Genomic DNA, 18,385 nt, shown 5'->3' on the forward strand with positions numbered 1-18,385 from the left:
TAAGGAAAAGCACAATGACATTATCTCAACAAGATCTACCATGAAAGCTAAAAAAAAGAGACAACATTGTACACACTGTGGAATAGCTATAACACTGCACAGATTACAACAGTAGACCTAATGTGCGAATAAACAGTGTGCACTCAAATTGTCACCAGCAGACATGAGTGACCTCTTGTTTCATAGACTTGTCTACAAATTCAACTCCACACAGTCCCCCTCCCCGCCTAAACAAACGAGTTTTATGGAATCAATAGAAGCAACGTGAGACTTGTGGTATTAGTTTCATAAGAATCCAGCAGGTGGCGTCAAAGTACACAGAGTAACAAACATTTGGAAAAGACACAAAAAGTCAAGTGCACAAGGGGATTAGTTTCAGACTTAGCCAAAGATATGTGCACATATCAGAGTTTGACAGGACTTGATGTTTTCTTTTGGTTTATAAACAGTACAGATTAACCTACATTTAAAAAAATAATAATTTATTTTTTAATACGACCCTACTTATAGATTCGAAAGGAATTAAAATCATCACGGATGGATAGAGTTCAGTGGCTGGCCGTCAACCTCTCAGACGTCACTGTTTTAGCACTCAGGGTGAGCATGTTCCTGATTCGGCTTGATAGCCTGCCCAAGAGCTCTGTGCAAAGGAGAATAACAAAATTGCTTTGTCAACTGTATGCACACACCAGGGCTTGTCATGATGACAGCAGGACTTTATGGTGCGAGTGAGCTGTAGAGGAGCAGGTGTGCTACAAGACCGGACAGAAGAAATCATTTAAAAAAAAAAAAAAAGAAGTTGTGATTTCAAATAAACAATCTCATCCATGATTGCAGAGACAGCAGTGTTGTTGTGATTAAACCAGCTTGAGTTTGACTCGTATGGATGCAGCACAGATGCAGTGCAATCAAATTTATGATTATGCTTTGGAAGACGTTTCCTGTGTGTTCTCTCTTTTTTCTTATGAAGTGAGCCAGGTTTTCGAGGGTGCAACATCTTGGCTGAGGTGATAATTCTGTTAAGCTACAAAACAATGAAATAACACATCAGTGCCACAGCACAAAAGAAAGACAAAATTCAAAGCAGTTGCATAACTCAGCAGCACAGCTCCGACCTGATCCAAGTGCTCCTTTTCTGGTTTCTTCGAGGAATAGAGAAATGCGGGATAAAGGAGGATGTGGATGACTGTCACACTGCAAGGCTTTGATGCACATGCAGGTAGTTTGGAGCTCAGATGAAAGTGTGCCAACCAATTAGAAAGACATTCCACAAACCAGTTGCGAAAGCCGTGACCCACACAGACATGCATATAATCACATTAGCGGCATCTTTAAAGTAAGTCATGCTTCACTTTGCACTTGAGGGTTGTCGGTTCAGTATCCTCTTGACATTTTTCAGGCATATTCTGCTGATATGGCTGCAGCAACTCTACACTGGGAGATTTCTTGCTATAATATGAACGCTTTCTGTTTGGAACTTGCCTCACAGCTGAAAGCCTTTGGCAGAATGACCCTTGATTCATGCCTTGGCTCTTTTAATGGAGAATACAGGTCTGCTTTTCAAGCCTTTGAGTTACAGCACAACTGGTTTGTCCCCTACAGAGAGGTGCTGCAGAGGGAGAAGGCACTGAAGCACCAGGTCAGGAGTGTGGATCAAAACTCTAGTGCGGTGCAGGAATGCTTTGAGTGTGTGGTTTGGGTTGTGCCGCACAATTCTACAAACAGTATTGATGGTGCCACCGACGAGCTGCCTCAGCGTCAGTGAGCTCTGCTAAGTGTTTGAACAAGGACACAAAACTTCGTTTTCTTGCTGCAGACCTGCCACGGCTGTATATTGTTAGACGAGCGACGCTGTCAGTTCGTCTCCATTTTAAGAATTCAGCCAGCAGCAGCACAAAGCCTAGTCTCATAATTTGAATTACCAGAGTGAGGAAGAAAAGGTTTAATTAATGCTGTTCAGCTAATTGGAGTTGACTGTGGTATTTGTAACTCCTACCAAAGAGATGCTTGGCATTATTAGTGGTTTCTTTGAGAGAAGCTTGAAAACAGCAGGTGATGTTGTTGCTGGAGAGAAGAGAAATATGCATAGACGTATAAAAAGAATGATCCAGAAGCCTACTTGGAAAGGCTTGAGATTTATGTATGGATTTAATTTGACAAACAGCTGGGCGATGCAACTAATAGCTTTCAGGCAGATGGAAAACATAGGAGAGCCTATGCAATTTGCATACAGGTTCGGGAGAGCTTTAAAGATGCCGCCTTATGTTTTTACACCATCATCTTCAGGGTTAAATACTAAAGGAAGTCTTTCAATCAGTGTCTTTTGAACCCCATCCAAAGTCTCACTTGGCAAGCTGACAGCTCCTAAAGGCGGCAACTGTTGACAGCCAGGAGTCATGTATCATCAGTAAACTGAACCTTCCACTCACGTTTAGAAAGCAAGGCTCTGATTGTGAAATGCCAAAGAAGACCAAAGGGAAAGAAAAGATCAAATCATTATAAAGCTGTTTGATCCAGACTGCTAAAGCAGGTGTATGTTTCCATTAGTACCTTGTTTCATTCTTTTTTAAAGCCACTCTGTCACCTTCATTGCTGATTTCAAAGCTACTATAATAAAAGACATATTTAGTGCAAATGCACAGAAAGTATTTCAACATAAGTAAGTGTTATCAGTGCAAAAAATTATATGGAGATAATACATTCTGTAAATGAAAATCCAAGGTGCAACTTAACCCAAGACCTTAAGTAGCATTTCACCCACTTATTAATCAAAGAAAAAAATTCTCCCTCAGCAAAGGGCCCTGGAATTTACACAGGAAGAACCAAAGCGGAAAAAGGGATGATATTCAATTAAAACACAATATATTCTGCTGTTCAAATAAAGAGTTACAAATGCCTTAAGTTTAAATCAGGAGCTGGCAGGTTCAGCCACAGCAATGCTTTCTTTTTATGCACAGCTAGCCACTTGGCACACTGTGCACGGCATGCTGCAGCACCAATACTCTGCACAGCTAAGGGGACTTTAATGGGTTTTTCTTTCCACTTTGGGTTTAGCAACAAAACTTACCACCACTTGCTGGTCAGGACACCATTGGAGCCATACCCGTCTCATTTGGGTGCATTTTAGATGATCAGCTTTTAACAAGAAACTTAACAAGAAATGTAAGTAATACCTTCAGCTGATTTCACAGCAGCATTTTTAGCATTATTACTAATAACAGGAATTGTCCAAGTCTAATCTCATAGTAATGAATACATTACTTTCATATCTGTAAGCGTACAAGCTTTTATACATACTTTTTTCTTATTGGTGACTACTTTGAAAGTAGTTCATGAAGTGCATTTGGCAGGGCTGCCAATTGTTAATGTAATATCATTTGAATGAGTGATTACAAACATTGTAAAAAATAATTAAGCCCTGTTCATTCTGGTCGTGTGCATCAGTTTTCCTCAAAAATGATGAACTCTTGCTGCTTCGCTCCTATTGGGGTCTTTTCATTAGGCTACTTCAGATAAATGTAATGACCAGTTCTGGCTTCATTACAATACAGTACAATCTGTGATTACTGCATGATCTCTTTTTGTTGTTGCTGTGATGGCTCTGGGATTCCGATTGACTGTGCAAGGCAGGAAGCAAGATTCAATTATACTTAATTAATATGACTTTATGGAGAGAATAGATGAGGATGTGGAAGCTAGAGAGCAACTGGAACATCTGCGAATAGGATGGACAGCATCAGTCTTACTGTTAGAGCTCTATAGGAAAGCAGAGGTGAGGCGTGCATCATTTTCCTGCAACTGATGCTCCAATTCATCATGCCCTTTCTGTCTGGTTTCAATCTGTCCTCTACCTGCTAATCTCCCCCTGGAGGATAGCAAGCCTGGGCACAAAAGCACACAGAAAGGCTGCTTGTTAATCTTTCATTTGATCAAAAACCTGCTCTTCTGAAAATGTAGCACACCACAAGAGAGCACGGCTTCAAGTTATGAGGCTGCTGTAATATATAGCATTCAAAATGGCAAGATCTTATCAAATCAATTTTGGGATTAGCTTATTCTTGGGCATCATATAGCTTACAATAAATGAAATTGAAGATTCAAACCGGTTATCAAATCTGCCTGGATGCACGAATGTATACACCTTTCAAATCCAATAAACATCAGAGTCAGAGAATGCTAAATGTTTTCTTAAACGACATTAACAGTCATGCAGTGTTATAGCGATGCTACTGATAACATTTAAACCCTGATCTTACTTGTCACCAGATTGATTGACAGGCTACAGAAAGCACATAAACATCTGTCTCAGCAGGTAAGCGCTTTGCTGCCAGTGAGCTGTCTGCATGTAAACCATGGAATTTGTCCTCTGGATGTCTCCTAATTTGATTAGTATGTACGGATCTAAAGGATGAAGAAGAGTGATATCAAATAATGTCTGCAGGAATTTTTGCATCACCCACTTGTGTTTCACACCAATTTGCCTCACATAACGGGATTGTTCAGAGCCTCTATCGGTGACTATACATCTCTGAGAGATGCCAAGTTGAATGCAGACTAAAACTATTACGAGAGACTTTAATCCACCCGGGGCACATTTATAAGGAAGCTAATACAGACAAATGACATCATACGATACACAATATAACTTTAATTCTCTTACAGTGTTTATAATGCTGCTATTACTCATGAACTTGACTTGAAATTCAATTTAATAAACCAATTAAAAGTAACTTAGTCTATATATATTACAGTTCTGCCATACTTCTTATATTGAAATATGATCTCCCATTAACACAATCAAAAGCATTGCTAATTATATCTGTGATGTTTAACTTATTTATTTATGCTGCTGATGTTTTTCTTTTCAAGTGTGGCAGTATAAACAGTGAACAGACCACAAAGCTATTCGATCCACAGCTGGGCACAGTACAATAAAAATCCATTACAACTTTGGCAAAGCAATCATGTCCGGGTGAAGAGGTTAACATAAGCAATAGGGACATGCTTACTTGCATCTGAACTTTGTTTTGCTTTCACTGTTTTGTGAGTATCACCACAAAGTCAGCATTCAATCAAGAAAAGTTTAAGATTTTCAGGTTTGGGTCTGTCAGTTGATCAGCAGCCACCTACTGGAGAGCCTGACACGAACTTTGCTACAGAGACTGATGGTACTAATAAATTCAACTAATCTTACTGATTCTATGACTCTAACTTTGTCACCACAATGAGGTTATAACATTTGTGTTAAATGTGGATTAAATGCAATGAGGCTGTGTTTATTATGCATGTTTGTATCTGTATAACCTGTATAATCTGTATAATGGTTGTGTGGTAAAACCCCAGTAGATTGACAGTTTCTGAAATACAACCTTGAAGAGTTCAAAGTACCTTAAATCCCTGTTTGTCCACAATTCAGGCTTCAAATTCAGCTGGTTGTCTTGATAAATGGAGTGAGTTGCTGCCTCATTGTGAACAGCTGTACTTACATAACTGACTGTGAGTGTATATTGTTAGCATCGATGCTGTCTCTACAGACTCACAGAACTCTAAGTACTTTTTTTTTTTACTATTAGTTCCCAGTACTGGAAAGGTCATCATGGCATTTCGGTTCAGACATTCATGTTTTAAGATTCTTAGTTTACAACTTTGGTCATCTCCTCCTCCTTTTTTTTTTTTTTTTCCATGTAGCACCATCACCAGGCCAATTTTTTATCCATCCAAAATTTTGCAATATGACCTGACAAAATGTACAGCATTCAAATAAGTTACATTATTCAATTTTAGAACCAGGGCAGCACGGTGGCACGGTGGTTAGTGCTGTTGCCGCACAGCAAGACGGTCCTGAGTTCAATTCCACCATCAGGCCGGGGTCTTTCTGTGTGGAGTTTGCATGTTCTCCCCGTGTTTGCGTGGGTTCCCTCCGGGTACTCCGGCTTCCTCCCACCGTCCAAAGACATGCAGCTTGTGGGGATAGGTTAATTGATTAATCCAAATTGTCACTAGGTGTGAATGTTCGAATGAATGTGAGTGCAAATGGTTGTCTGTCCCTGTGTGTTGGCCCTGCGACAGACTGGCGACCTGTCCAGGGTGTACCCTGCCTCTCGCCCTATGACAGCTGGGATAGGCTCCAGCGCCCCCCGCGACCCTGAAAAGGATAAGCGGAAGCGAATGGATGGATGGAATTTTAGAACCAGAAGTACTAAAATCGTAAACAAAGAACATCACTAAATTAACACAGACACTGTGAGTGAATTAGCATTCTGATGGCACTTCTGTAAGAAGTACTGCTGTGCACAAGTGTGGTCTAACAAAGCTGCTAGCTGTAGAGTATTCCAAAGAACCTGGACTCATACAGTAACACATCTTTGAGTTGAAACAGCTAAGCAAACGGAAGTGAGAACGAATATTAAGCACATACAGATAACTTCATAAAACAAAAGTGGAGGCCATCTGTGTCTGCCTTCAAAGTCACTGCATGAAAGGACAGATGAATCAACAGCTTCATTGTACTTTAAATGTCACGCTTGATTAGGTTTTCTCTCTTCTGAACTGATCTTTTGAAACTTTCAGCACTCTAGCTTTATCACTGTTGTATAAATTTACATAAGGCCTGATTTTTATGCGACTAGAGCGATAATAATGGAGACCATTCGGATACTATATTTGCACTACTGGCAATTTAGGTCATGCAAATGATGATTGGAACATTTTACTATAGAAACACTGCACTGATAAGAACATTTAAATGGAATGACAGTAAATGTATCCCTGTACATCCTTATTATTGTTATATTAACTCTAACGAGGAACAAAACTCTGCGAGTGTCTGTTAACTGTTTTTCTTTTTGCGCCTATGTAGGAACCACTGACAGTTTCGTTGCTCAGATTAAAATTTCAAACACACTTGAGGATTCATCATAATTATTCTTTCACATTTATCACATGGTGAAACTGAAGATGCAAACACTCAAGGGAAATATTTTTTTCCACTACAAACAATTTGAACCACTTGTCTCCGTCACAGACTTGTACAGTTAATTAGTATGTGAACACTGTGATCAGTCAAAATATAAAGTGGCTGCAAAGTAACCTGAATGAAATATAAAACTATATCCTGCTTATAAAATAATGACAGCAGTAGTTCCTTATTTGACATTTTATTACTATAGAAGGCTTTTACCATATTCTCGGGGAGGATGTCATTGAATACAGCTCCGGATAGGCTCACTAGGCTAAGAATAGCAGGACTCTGGTGGTACAAGTACAAAGGGTTTACAGACATTCATATAAAATGAAAAATATGCATAAAGGTGCATATATTAAAAACATATCTCACAATTGATATATGATCATAAACTGTAAACCATATTATAATGAAACAAACAAACTATAAGCAGATGATACAAGCACTGGAATATTAATAAGGACCAGACAATGCACCAGCAGGCCTAGTGCATAAAAGGTATTGTATTCAGTTCTAGCTACCATGCTGTGTCTTATTTGCCAATAACTGTCAACATACAGCGCAAGAGTGTTCACGTGGTTTGCTTTCTTTGTATGAAGCCATCATCACAGCGTATTTTCATGAAAGCCCAACTGCTTCTGTGTAGCCTGCCGAGCTTCAAGAGAAGCAGTAATTAACTCAGAGTTAACGTCAACATACCAAAAATAGTTGGTAGTTGCAGCCAAGTCCAACCTGCAGTCAGTGGCGATCCTAGAATCTGTTGGGCCCCTAAGAAAAGATTAACAGGGGGCCCCTCCACCCAGCAGTCTACCAATAATAATAAATTGCACACTTTGGACTCATTCATTAGGCTACCATCCTAGTTAGGTTAACTAAAAGGTCAAAAGTAAACAAAACGACTGATGTGATGCTAGCAGAAGTTACATTATTCAAGTGTCTCACTTAGCTCACCACAGTGACGCCTAGAGTAGCAGCATTTCATCATTCAACATTACAGTAGTGGTAAACTGCTGTAACTTCAGCCCCACGGGGGGTGCTCATTGGCCTGGGGCCTCTAGGAGTTGGTTGCCTTGTCTGGTGGCACCTCTGCTTGCAGTTCTATATTATCTGGAATTGTTCCTGTTGGCATTAGGTCCTTTTAAAAAATGTACTTAGCACACTGGTTCGAAACAGCTCTCCCCTCTGGCATGACACCATATTATTCTTGCTAAAGGGCTTCAGGTTACAAGGTTTTGTTATTCATCGTACACCATGATTACTAAACCATTCACAAATGTAATTAAGTAGCCATTATACACTGTTCAAGAATAATGTTTTTAACTGTGTTGTCAAAGTCAAAGTCTGCTTTATTATCAAAAACTACATGTACAAATCATACAGATCATTTTGGCTCAATAGGAGATCTATGATCTAAAGAACCACACTGTGATTTTCCACTATGGAAAAAAAATAATGTCATTGGTTAGCAATGTTTTTGTTTGTTTGCTTTTTTTGTACAGTGACACTAATATTTCATCTATGAATTTGCTAAACATAAGCAATGTTTAGAAATGGCTGAGTGCACTTTTTGCTCATGAGTGACTAAAGCAGATGAAGGCAGCAATAATTGCACTAATAATTGTCACATTTCCTACTTCACCAACAACCCACTCATTATTTCCTTATTCATTAATTAGGGAAGGATTAATATAAATATAACAAAGCAAACTAAAATTGCTATTGAGATATTTAAATGGTTGCTTTAAATTTATTAACATAAAATATAATACCAAATATTGAATATTCCCCAATACCCTATCAGCATACTGTGTATTCAAATGGTTTGAGAGGATCTCTTGCACCTTCTTTAGCCTCTTTTCAAGTTTTAGAAAATCTAGTCTGTGACAGAAGACTTTTGAACCAGACTGGGTGAGTAAAATAAAGCAGGATAAAGAAGAAAAAAAGGTCCATGCGAGAAACATCCTGTGTTGGCATGGTAGGTTAAGCAAAGGGCTTTTACATGGAAGAGCAAAGCTGAATGCCATGCGATGCAAAAGTCAGTAGTGACCTTTCAGCACACATGATGGAAGGTGTATAGTCCAGAGAAGGGAGAGCCACAGGAGGGGGGCTGTCTATACTCAGATTTATGTGTGTTAGTAGTGCAGTATTTCCAGACTTTTCTTCTCTTATTAAATACTATATATCTGCAGAGCTATGCCACTCTGACTTACCCACACCTCACGAAATGGTTACATTTCATGCAGAGATGAACGTGAACAGGTGGCCATTTTTCTCTACATTCTGTGCCTGAAAGATAAACGAGGGTTAACGCATGTGGGAGGAAATCTGACTAGTTCATTACACCATGCTTCAGGAACAGTTGCTGTACCGAAGCACCTGCACATGGAGATGCTTTGCACTTTTTATTTCATGACTGGCTATGCTTGCACCATTTCAAAGCAGTAATATTATAACACACTGCCTGAATATCGAATAACTCAGGCAGGGTCACTACCCTTGGAATTGGAGATGCTTTACAGGTGCCACTGTTAGGATGGAAAAATTTAAAGGCAAAATTAGTCCAAGGGCATATACACTAACTCTATATGAAGTACCAGTGAAACCACAGGTCATATTTATTGATTCAAGTGCAGTATACAAATATATTATGGTCTGGCTCACAGGATTGCACCTTTCTGACTAATCCTGCAGGCATGTCACACCCCCGTGCAGGGTGTGATGCTCATACAGTTTCTGGAGCTAGTGGCGAAATCTCATATAATCCAGAACTCCTACTCTTATTTCACTTAACAAAATAAGCTTCTTAGAGTTAACGTTGTTGCTAAACCCGTGACTATCGACAGAGCTGCTGTCAGATTTGCTCAGACCCTTGTAACCTTTTAACAAATGCGTGCAAAACACTACACATTGATCATCCATGTCATTAGGACTTCAGTCTATACTGTATGTGAATAAATACAATTTTGAAAAGAGAGTTCCTCCAAGCACAATTTCTTTTATAGCAGGAGCTTTTTGAGCTACAATCTGGTTGGTTTTGAGCTGCTTGAGACTTCAAATATGGGACAGGAAACTGTATAATTTAAATGTGATGTGTGATTTTTGAAAGATGAAAATCAGGTAAAATCTGCACTTTGACTGAGCCATTGCACCACTTAGATTTTTTCTTTTTCACCCACGCTGTTGTAAAATTGCTTTTACAACAGCGTGGTTACAATCACCAATCAACTTCACCTGTCAGACAGATGGCCTCATATTTGTACCTAGAAAACGTTGGCATATAGAGTGACCCAGGCCATGTAACTGCAAATCAAGCCCAAATGATCAATCCTGTATCACGATACTTCACAGTTGGTTTGTGCTGGTATACCAGTTTATGCCAAATGTATTGTTGTGCGTTTTGGTCAAACAGTTTTCTTCTCTATCCACAGGACCCGGTCCCAAAAGTTTTATAGTTTCTTCAGATGAAACTTTGCAAACCTGAGTTGGGCTCCTTGTTCTTTTAGAGAGAAGAAGCTTTTTCCCGACAAATTTTTCAAACACACCACAGCTGTTCAGTTTTTTTTTCTAATTGTACTGTCATGAACTTTAAAATTCAAACTGAGGCAGAGCTGTAGCTAGTGGATTTTTTGCAGTTTCTCTGAGAACTGCACTGTCTGACCACTGGGTGAATTTGCTGGAACAGCAACTTCATTAAGATTGACAACTGTCTTGAATTTATTTCACTGGTGAATAATCTTTCTCAGTGTAGAATGATGGACTTGGGCCTGTCTAATATTTACCATCTTCATTCTCATGGATATAATTAACGCTGTACTCAGTTTTCCACATGACTGCATAGAATCCTGTGAAAACTTTCTTTTTCACATGACTGCAGGAAAACAAACCTCTGTTTTGCTTTGCTGCTTTGCATGATTCACAGTTCAAAATAATGCTTATTTATTTTATACAGCACTTTTGAGGAGCCCCTTGAGAAGCTAATCCTCTGTCTCAAAGAAAGGATTTTACCTCTTTTCTCTTTGAAGCCACCTTCTCTTTACTCCAACTTTCTTTTGATTGGCAGCCCTTGACAAACAGAAGACCTGAACAGCAGGTGGGTGGGACTGCCAGGCTCACAGCTAGGGATCTGTCCCTGGGATGACATTGTGCAGAGCCAAGAGTAGGAAAACCTGTGAGAAGTTGAGCCATTGGAGCAGGTGGGAGCTGAAGGTTTTGGTTCACAGTGATGAATTTAAGATTATAAGAGGGAAAATAAAGAGAGCAAGAAAGGCCATTTTAGAGATTTACTCTTGTTAGTTTGCAACTTATAATATTTTAGTGGTTTACAATCTAAAATATATGGGAACCAATGCACATTACACTGTACTGGAGTACTTGGGTGTTACTGGGCTATCGTGAGGAACATTGTAGATTACATATTTTTTTTGTATGTTTACCTTTTGCCCCAGCTGTTTGCTCCATGTTAATGCATTAAGCTTTGAAGATATACACCCTATGATGAAATTGTAGATACAAACGCTCAAAAACACATGCACGCTTACCTCCTTATACTCCACTTACCTCTTGGACAGCGAATACCATCTCCCCCCACAAAGCAGACAACACGGTGTCCCATACTGCAGCCTGAACAGAGACAGCGGGTGTGTTGTTCCCCTGCCAATAAAACTGATTAACTCAGAGTGATAGTCTCGGTCTCCACTGCACAAACACACGTGTATGGCATTCCTATTTTTCTTTATTTCCTTTCTTTTATCCATTTGTTTATGTTGAGTGGTTATTTACTGTAATTGGCTGATTTTTTCCCCATCACATATATCATTAATTGCAATTTTGGGGTCATATATGCTTCTGTTTTGCATTGTTGCTTGATATTATTTTACTGTTTTTGTGTCCTTGCTACTGTGCCTTCCATCCATCTTTTGTGTAAGACAAATTTCCCTGCAAGGACAATAAAGCTTATTTGATATAATCTAATCTTCTCTTAGAGCAGGCAGCTGGCGGATGAGAAGCATTCGGAAATATTTTAATAGCTATCAGTAGCTCGACACATGACAGCATACTATTTATTTTACTGTTGGATCAGCTATAAAACCACTCTTGCATAACTGATGGATAAGAGCTGGTAAGATTTTGACTTTCAACACTTGTCCTTGGCCTGCCTTTTACTGCACCTGCCTGTTTCCTGGCACATATGCACAAGTTCAACATCTCCTCTACCATCCGCTCTCTCTTTTTTTCAAGAGGCCCATCTCAGGCTCAGTATTGTAATTTGACACTGAATTTATCTTGAGAAATTGCCCAGGCTCAATCATATTATCCTTACTGTGCAGAGCTGAATTATACATATACATAAAAATAATTCATTTGCCAGACACGCCAACATTCATTATTTTTTTGATTGTCTTATTCTAAATGGACAAGCAAACAGATGACTTCTGCTAAGGAACACTTTCTGAATGCATAATAATGCGTATATAATCAAATTCATTTAGATGGAGTCAGTAAAGCCTGAATAAGAGACACCTATGATGCATCTGTATATATGCATATATAAATTCCAGTCCTTATAACATGTAACATTAATTTCTGGCTGTCTATGTCTGAAACAGAAAGAGAGAGGGAGTGAAAGAGATGTGCATGGTCGCACTTTAAGGAAAGAAACATTAAGAAATCATGAGTTACCATATTAATAAATCTCCTTGCCCTCTCAACCTGACCTTTTCGCTGGCTGTAATTTTGTTAAAAGATTCAGTTTGGCAGATATTACATTTGTGTCATTAATGTGACCTGCAAGCATAAATTACTTGCAAGTCATCCTGTAAATCACTATAAAAGAGGGGTCAGTTAATAACTCACAAAAAAGGAAGGAACACAAACATTATAGTAAGTTTTTTGTTATAGAAATAAAAAAAATATATATAATACAAAGTGACTCTACAGCCAAGTTTACTGATAGAAAACAACTTCAGTGTTATACATGACAAATAAGCTATTTTAACTAATATGTTCAAGGTCGAAAAGCTACAATGCAACAACTTAAATATGGGTGTTATGTTTAAGAGCAGATGGCTCCCAAGGCTTTATTTTAACTCACTGCAACTGGCAAAAAAAAAAGTATTGTAACTATGTAAGAAGAATCACTGCAGGCACTGTTGTTCTTCTGAAGGGATGGAAAACAGGCTGACAACAAATGAGAAAAGTGAGTGATGATAAAAGCCTCAGCAGACACGACTATGACAGAGATATGAGATGAGATGTAACTGCAGCAGCTCTTTCATCCGCTCCACTTTGGTGGCCCTGATGGGCACAGTGAATCCCAGGAAGAAAATTCAACACCCTCTCCAACCGGAACCCTTTATGGTTCACAAAAGCTTCTATTCAAATAAAGCTTTATGAATAATGTGGCCATGTGTCTTTACAAAGATATGAGAAGACAGTGAATTTTGTGACGAGCTAAACCTTCTGTTCAATGAACGGCTTAAAAGGGAGATATAAATATAAATAGGTGCAAAAAGAGAGTGTGAGATCAAGGCCATAGTTATAATATATATCACAGATTCCCTCAATATTCAGATGGGCTCGAGATAGTTCTGCTCCTCCTTAAATGTACTGAGAAAAGCAACAGCAAACCGCACATCATCAGAAATTATCATTGCTTGATGAGCATAATTATAATTATAATAATTGCCATTATCAGTGTTAATACAATGCATTGCAGCCCTATGGGATGACTGCCTAAATGGTTTTACTGGCTAGCTTTGTGTAAACATAAAATAGAATATTCCTATCTGTTGTTAATGAGTCACTTACAGTATAAATGCTATGGTTTTATATATAAAAAACCTTTTTTCCCAAGAAATGTATGTAATGTATGGTAACGTTAAACATACTTTTTGTTATTCTTTGCAAAATTTTCACTATAATCTCAGCCACCAGGGGGCAGTCTTTTCCTAGCTGGTGTGTTATAGTGTTTTTCAGATATGCGCTGCTGCTTAACCTTTACGTATTTTCAGATACTCCCGTTTGGAAAATGGAAACAGGCTTTTCCATTTTCAGACTGTGGTGGAAATAATGTGTTCTTAACATCTTGCATGCTTAAAAATAGGTTACACCGATTCATCACGCCATCTTGTGATACAAAGAGATATTACATCAAAATACAGCTCAGCCCTCATTCAACTTGAGCTGATACAGCCCCAAAACAATACATACATGCTTTGAATATTAAGTCATGGCAGCTGTTTCTTTACATTCTTTCAATAGCTTAAATCATTTTAAAATGTAATTTTTAAACCCAGGAATTTACAATATATATCTTTAATTGTGTAAATAAGTGTTGTAATGGATTTTAACCAAATGCTTTTGGCAAAATTGAGGCAATGAACCATCACCTGCCTCCAAACATCCAGATATTGATTTGTTTTCCCAGCATTGACTCCATGGCCATCTTTCTGCAATGTTTCTAGTTTTAAAGCTGATGTTTCAAGCAAGGTTTTGACTCAACTCTGTAGACTGTACAACTATTACCTCTGAGGATCCTAAATCATGTCGGTTTTTCCAGTAAAAACTGGATTTTTCTTCAGGGGAGGTTACAGTTTAGGATTACCCAAGGCGTTTTGGTTAAATTTCTTTTAAAAGGGTTTGAGTATGTAACTTCAGTAGTATCCTGTAAAATCATTGATGCAAGCTTAACATGGCATTGGAGAATGTCATCCATCTAGTTCAATGTTTTAGACAAGCCAAAAAAGCAAAATTCACCACCTGACAAAGTTGAACCTGGCCAGAATATTGCTGCTGACATACTATTCTGAATTACACAGAGGATTTCCCTCTGAGCACAGCACCATTTCACCATCACTCATCACTCCATGTGTGGGTGAGTCCCACTAGGAATTTAATTTGTTTCCTGCAAATAGGTTACAATTCATAGGTGTGTTAGAGGATGTCTGCTTGAGTTATTGCACTGTTTCAAATGCCTGAAGCCATTAGACTTTTCATGAACTTGCACCAGCCCGCTGTGCTATTAGGACGGTGTAAATTTAGCACCTTAGTGCAGAAAAGATCTGTAAAGAGAGGAACATCTTCTGTTTTACAGTGTGCATTTGAGAGATGGTAATGAGTTTTCCTTTATTAACATTTCAGATTTTCATTAGCCGAGCGTAATAAATATCGAGCCTTTCATAACCCACCGGTCTTCTAAAGCTTTTTTGGCCGTTACTAGTCACTCCGAGTGTTTTGAGAATGAAACATTACAGCTAATTTTTCAAGTTGGCAAACAGCCAGTAGAGGAAAAGTTTAATTTTTCAACTGCATGCTCAAGGTCTTTCAAAGACCTTTAATAATAGTCAGCAAATTACTTAGTCCACCAATTAATTAGGAGATAGACAAAAAATGAAAATGAATTGGTTTTGATGTTGTTAAATAATACATTTATTCTTAATACCTTCTTTATGTTAGTATGGCAATGAAATTGTGTGCCTGTGTCTCTATGAGGAAGGAGAACACCTTGAGAAATAGATGATTATGAAAAAAACCCACAATGTAAATAGACAAGTTTAAAAATAAGATGTTTGTCTGTTGTCTGTGCACAGTAGGACTCTTTTAAAAAGTAAACATTTTAAGGGCACAAATTTTCACAATGCTTCTGAGAGAATTCACGCTGCTTTGTAGCTGCACAGAAGAGACTGCTCATATTGTAGTTTTGCCATCTTAGTCATAGCATTAATTAACCTTTAACAACCTCATCATTTATACATTGCCCAGTTAGACTAAATCCTGCAATAGGTCCCAAATGAAAGCAAAAAGCAAAATATTTTGAAATATTAATGCCTTTATGACAAAATAGAGCACATTGTACAACATTAGTGATCATTGTAAAAGACACCATTTCTCCAAAGAAACGATATGCTCCTCTATAAGGTATTAGATTAAGATATAAATATACACATATTCCCAAATTTGACAGCAACCATAACATGCAACTCAGTCATGAAAACACTCAAATATTAAATCACGGACACATGCTCGCATGGTCCTTCTTTATAACAGCTCAACATCAACATTACAAAAAAACAAAACAAAACATTTACATCTGTGAACTGATAATTTTCCCATCACTCGACATACACACACTGTATATACATATAAAAGTATTCATACAGGCTAGTTTATGTGCTTAAATTCATTATAGTTCAGTTTTTCCACTTTTCAGTTCATCTTGACTTGCTGTGAAGTCATCCTTAAGCCATTTGTTGAAGACAGCAATGGGGTCAATGTTCCAGTGTTTATGAAAAGAGATGGGCACCTGGTGAGCTAGGAAGTCTCTGGCATAGTCCTCTGGGCGTGCCTGAAAGGTAAGATTAAGCATGGTAATTTATATTTGGAAGCTGTCTCAGGAGACGTAGGAGAAAAGGTATGAAAGCACGAGTTTCTGTTCAGATGCCTCCTGAAAATAGAGAAAGTAACACTTACGATGTCTAATTATAGGTCATGCATGCTTGTGGTGTAGCGACTCATTTGACATTTAACTTTTTCACGATTGTGAGAAATGACTTAAAGCCATTTTGGAATATCAGAGCAGCAAATGCACAGGTTTAAATGCACTTTTGGATGTGAAACAATCACCTCCCACCTGGAATCAGCAGGCCCTTTTGTTTTATACTGCACAGCCTTTTGTCCCCTTCTCCCATGTACTAGAGCAATACATGTGATTTTGATTGGCTCTAGTAACACTGGAATCTCACAAGAAATGTGTGACCTACAAAGAGATGTGCTTATCTATGAATGCATGACATGCCACTCTATAGGCATATTTTATGCCCACTGTCTGTGGTGCCCTGTTGGCACCCTACCTGTATATAGGTATATATATGCCTGCTATACTCCCTCACATGTGAATAAAAAAAAAAAGACAGACTTAAGACTGGAAAGAAGAAAACTGCATGTAAAGACGAAACATGAGTTATTTATAGATTATGAAATGTACATGACGAGATTTTATAAGTATATGTTTATACTCCTGGGGATCTGAGCAGAAGAATACTTCACATCGGGCCTATACATAAGCTTTTGGCAGATTATATAAATATCATCTGTCAATGTACACACATGATGTACACGTTGAAGTGAAGAAGCAGTAGGAAATTAAGTGGTCTAAAAACCGATTTAACACAGTTACATAATCACACATGGTATTAGCAACATTTTAGAGCTTCTTCTTCTCAACCATAGCTATGTTTGGATAACATCAGGCAAACAGCAATGTCATGGAAATGAGATGATATGAAAATGATTTTGCAAGGATGAACGATTTCGCTTTCTTCCTTTTTTTGACTGTTTGACCTAAACACACGCATCTGTAATGATGCCCGACCGCAGAAGCACCAGTGCAATTGTACTCTGCCTTGTTTCTGAAGGTGTCACTAAAACATAACAGGAAGACAGCAAGTCAAAGGAAAAAAATCTCCTGTTATTCTTTTTGGAAAAAGGCTATCTAGCTGTTTTGGAGACTGCTATAAGTCTTCCAATTTTTTTCTGTCTTGCCACTTTCAGCAAAGCATTGCTGGATAAAAAAGATCAATATCCTGTGAAGTGTAAATATGTTTTTATCACTGAGAAGGGTGGACATACCCTAGAAATCCCACAGGACTGCTTCTACCCACAGTAAGTCCTATTCACATGTTAAGCGCTCTGCTTGTCACCCGTAGCTTTGTAGCTCACTACTGGTTGCTGGTGGACATTCCAGTCTTATGTATTTGACATGCCGTGACATATCAGTCAACAGTATCCTCAACCTCAGCTATTCTCTTCCTGTGTTTATGCCCCCATGCTGTCACCCAACCTGTCTGCGTAGCACCCCCTTCATTCAGGCGTATTGATGAGCATTGCACGTTTATATTAGTGATGCTGTAATTACCGGTTTCTGATTTGTAAGTACAGTCCACATCAACGCACCCATAATTACAACTAGGAATTTTCTAAGAGCTCAGCTTACCTAAATGAACCAGGAGAAAAGGATGGTAAATATGAGGTTCAGACTGCATCACACTTTCAGAAGTACAAACTCTAATGTGGATGGTTTCACCGTTCACTAGCTTGAAATTACAGAACCTGTGATAGAAAATTACTTTAGCATATGCAGTGCCTAATCAACCAGAAAAACAAAACAAAAAAATCCTGCGTAGGTGTACAGGGCTTTTGAAAATCAGACATCAGCCAGTTCTCAGTCTGCCTGCAGATGATGAGGCTGAAACACCTAAAAAGAAATGTGGCTTCCTTTGCACGGTCTGTTCCTTAAAAGTCATCACATATCTCAATGTAAAATCTCCTTTATCGTTATACCTGAAGAGATTTTTCATTAAAGAAAAAAAGATTATTGACATAAAAAAAAATCCTTATATTCTTCACACAAAAAAGAATGTATTG

At 38.4% G+C, this 18,385-nt stretch overlaps 1 protein-coding gene across 1 annotated transcript in view; it reads right to left on the reverse strand.

Moving 5' to 3' along the window:
• Positions 1-15,773: 15,773 nt before the first annotated feature.
• The window catches only part of b3glcta (beta 3-glucosyltransferase a), an 82,703-nt gene continuing 80,091 nt past the window's right edge, over positions 15,774-18,385 (reverse strand). The window contains exon 15 of the mRNA XM_026191752.2: positions 15,774-16,307. Within this exon, the coding sequence (XP_026047537.2) occupies positions 16,146-16,307 (162 nt within the window). The 3' untranslated portion in view covers positions 15,774-16,145. The remainder of the gene's footprint in view (positions 16,308-18,385) is intronic.

Source organism: Astatotilapia calliptera, chromosome 14 (assembly GCF_964374335.1).
Source record: "Astatotilapia calliptera chromosome 14, fAstCal68.1, whole genome shotgun sequence".
Taxonomy (NCBI): Eukaryota; Metazoa; Chordata; class Actinopteri; order Cichliformes; family Cichlidae; genus Astatotilapia; species Astatotilapia calliptera.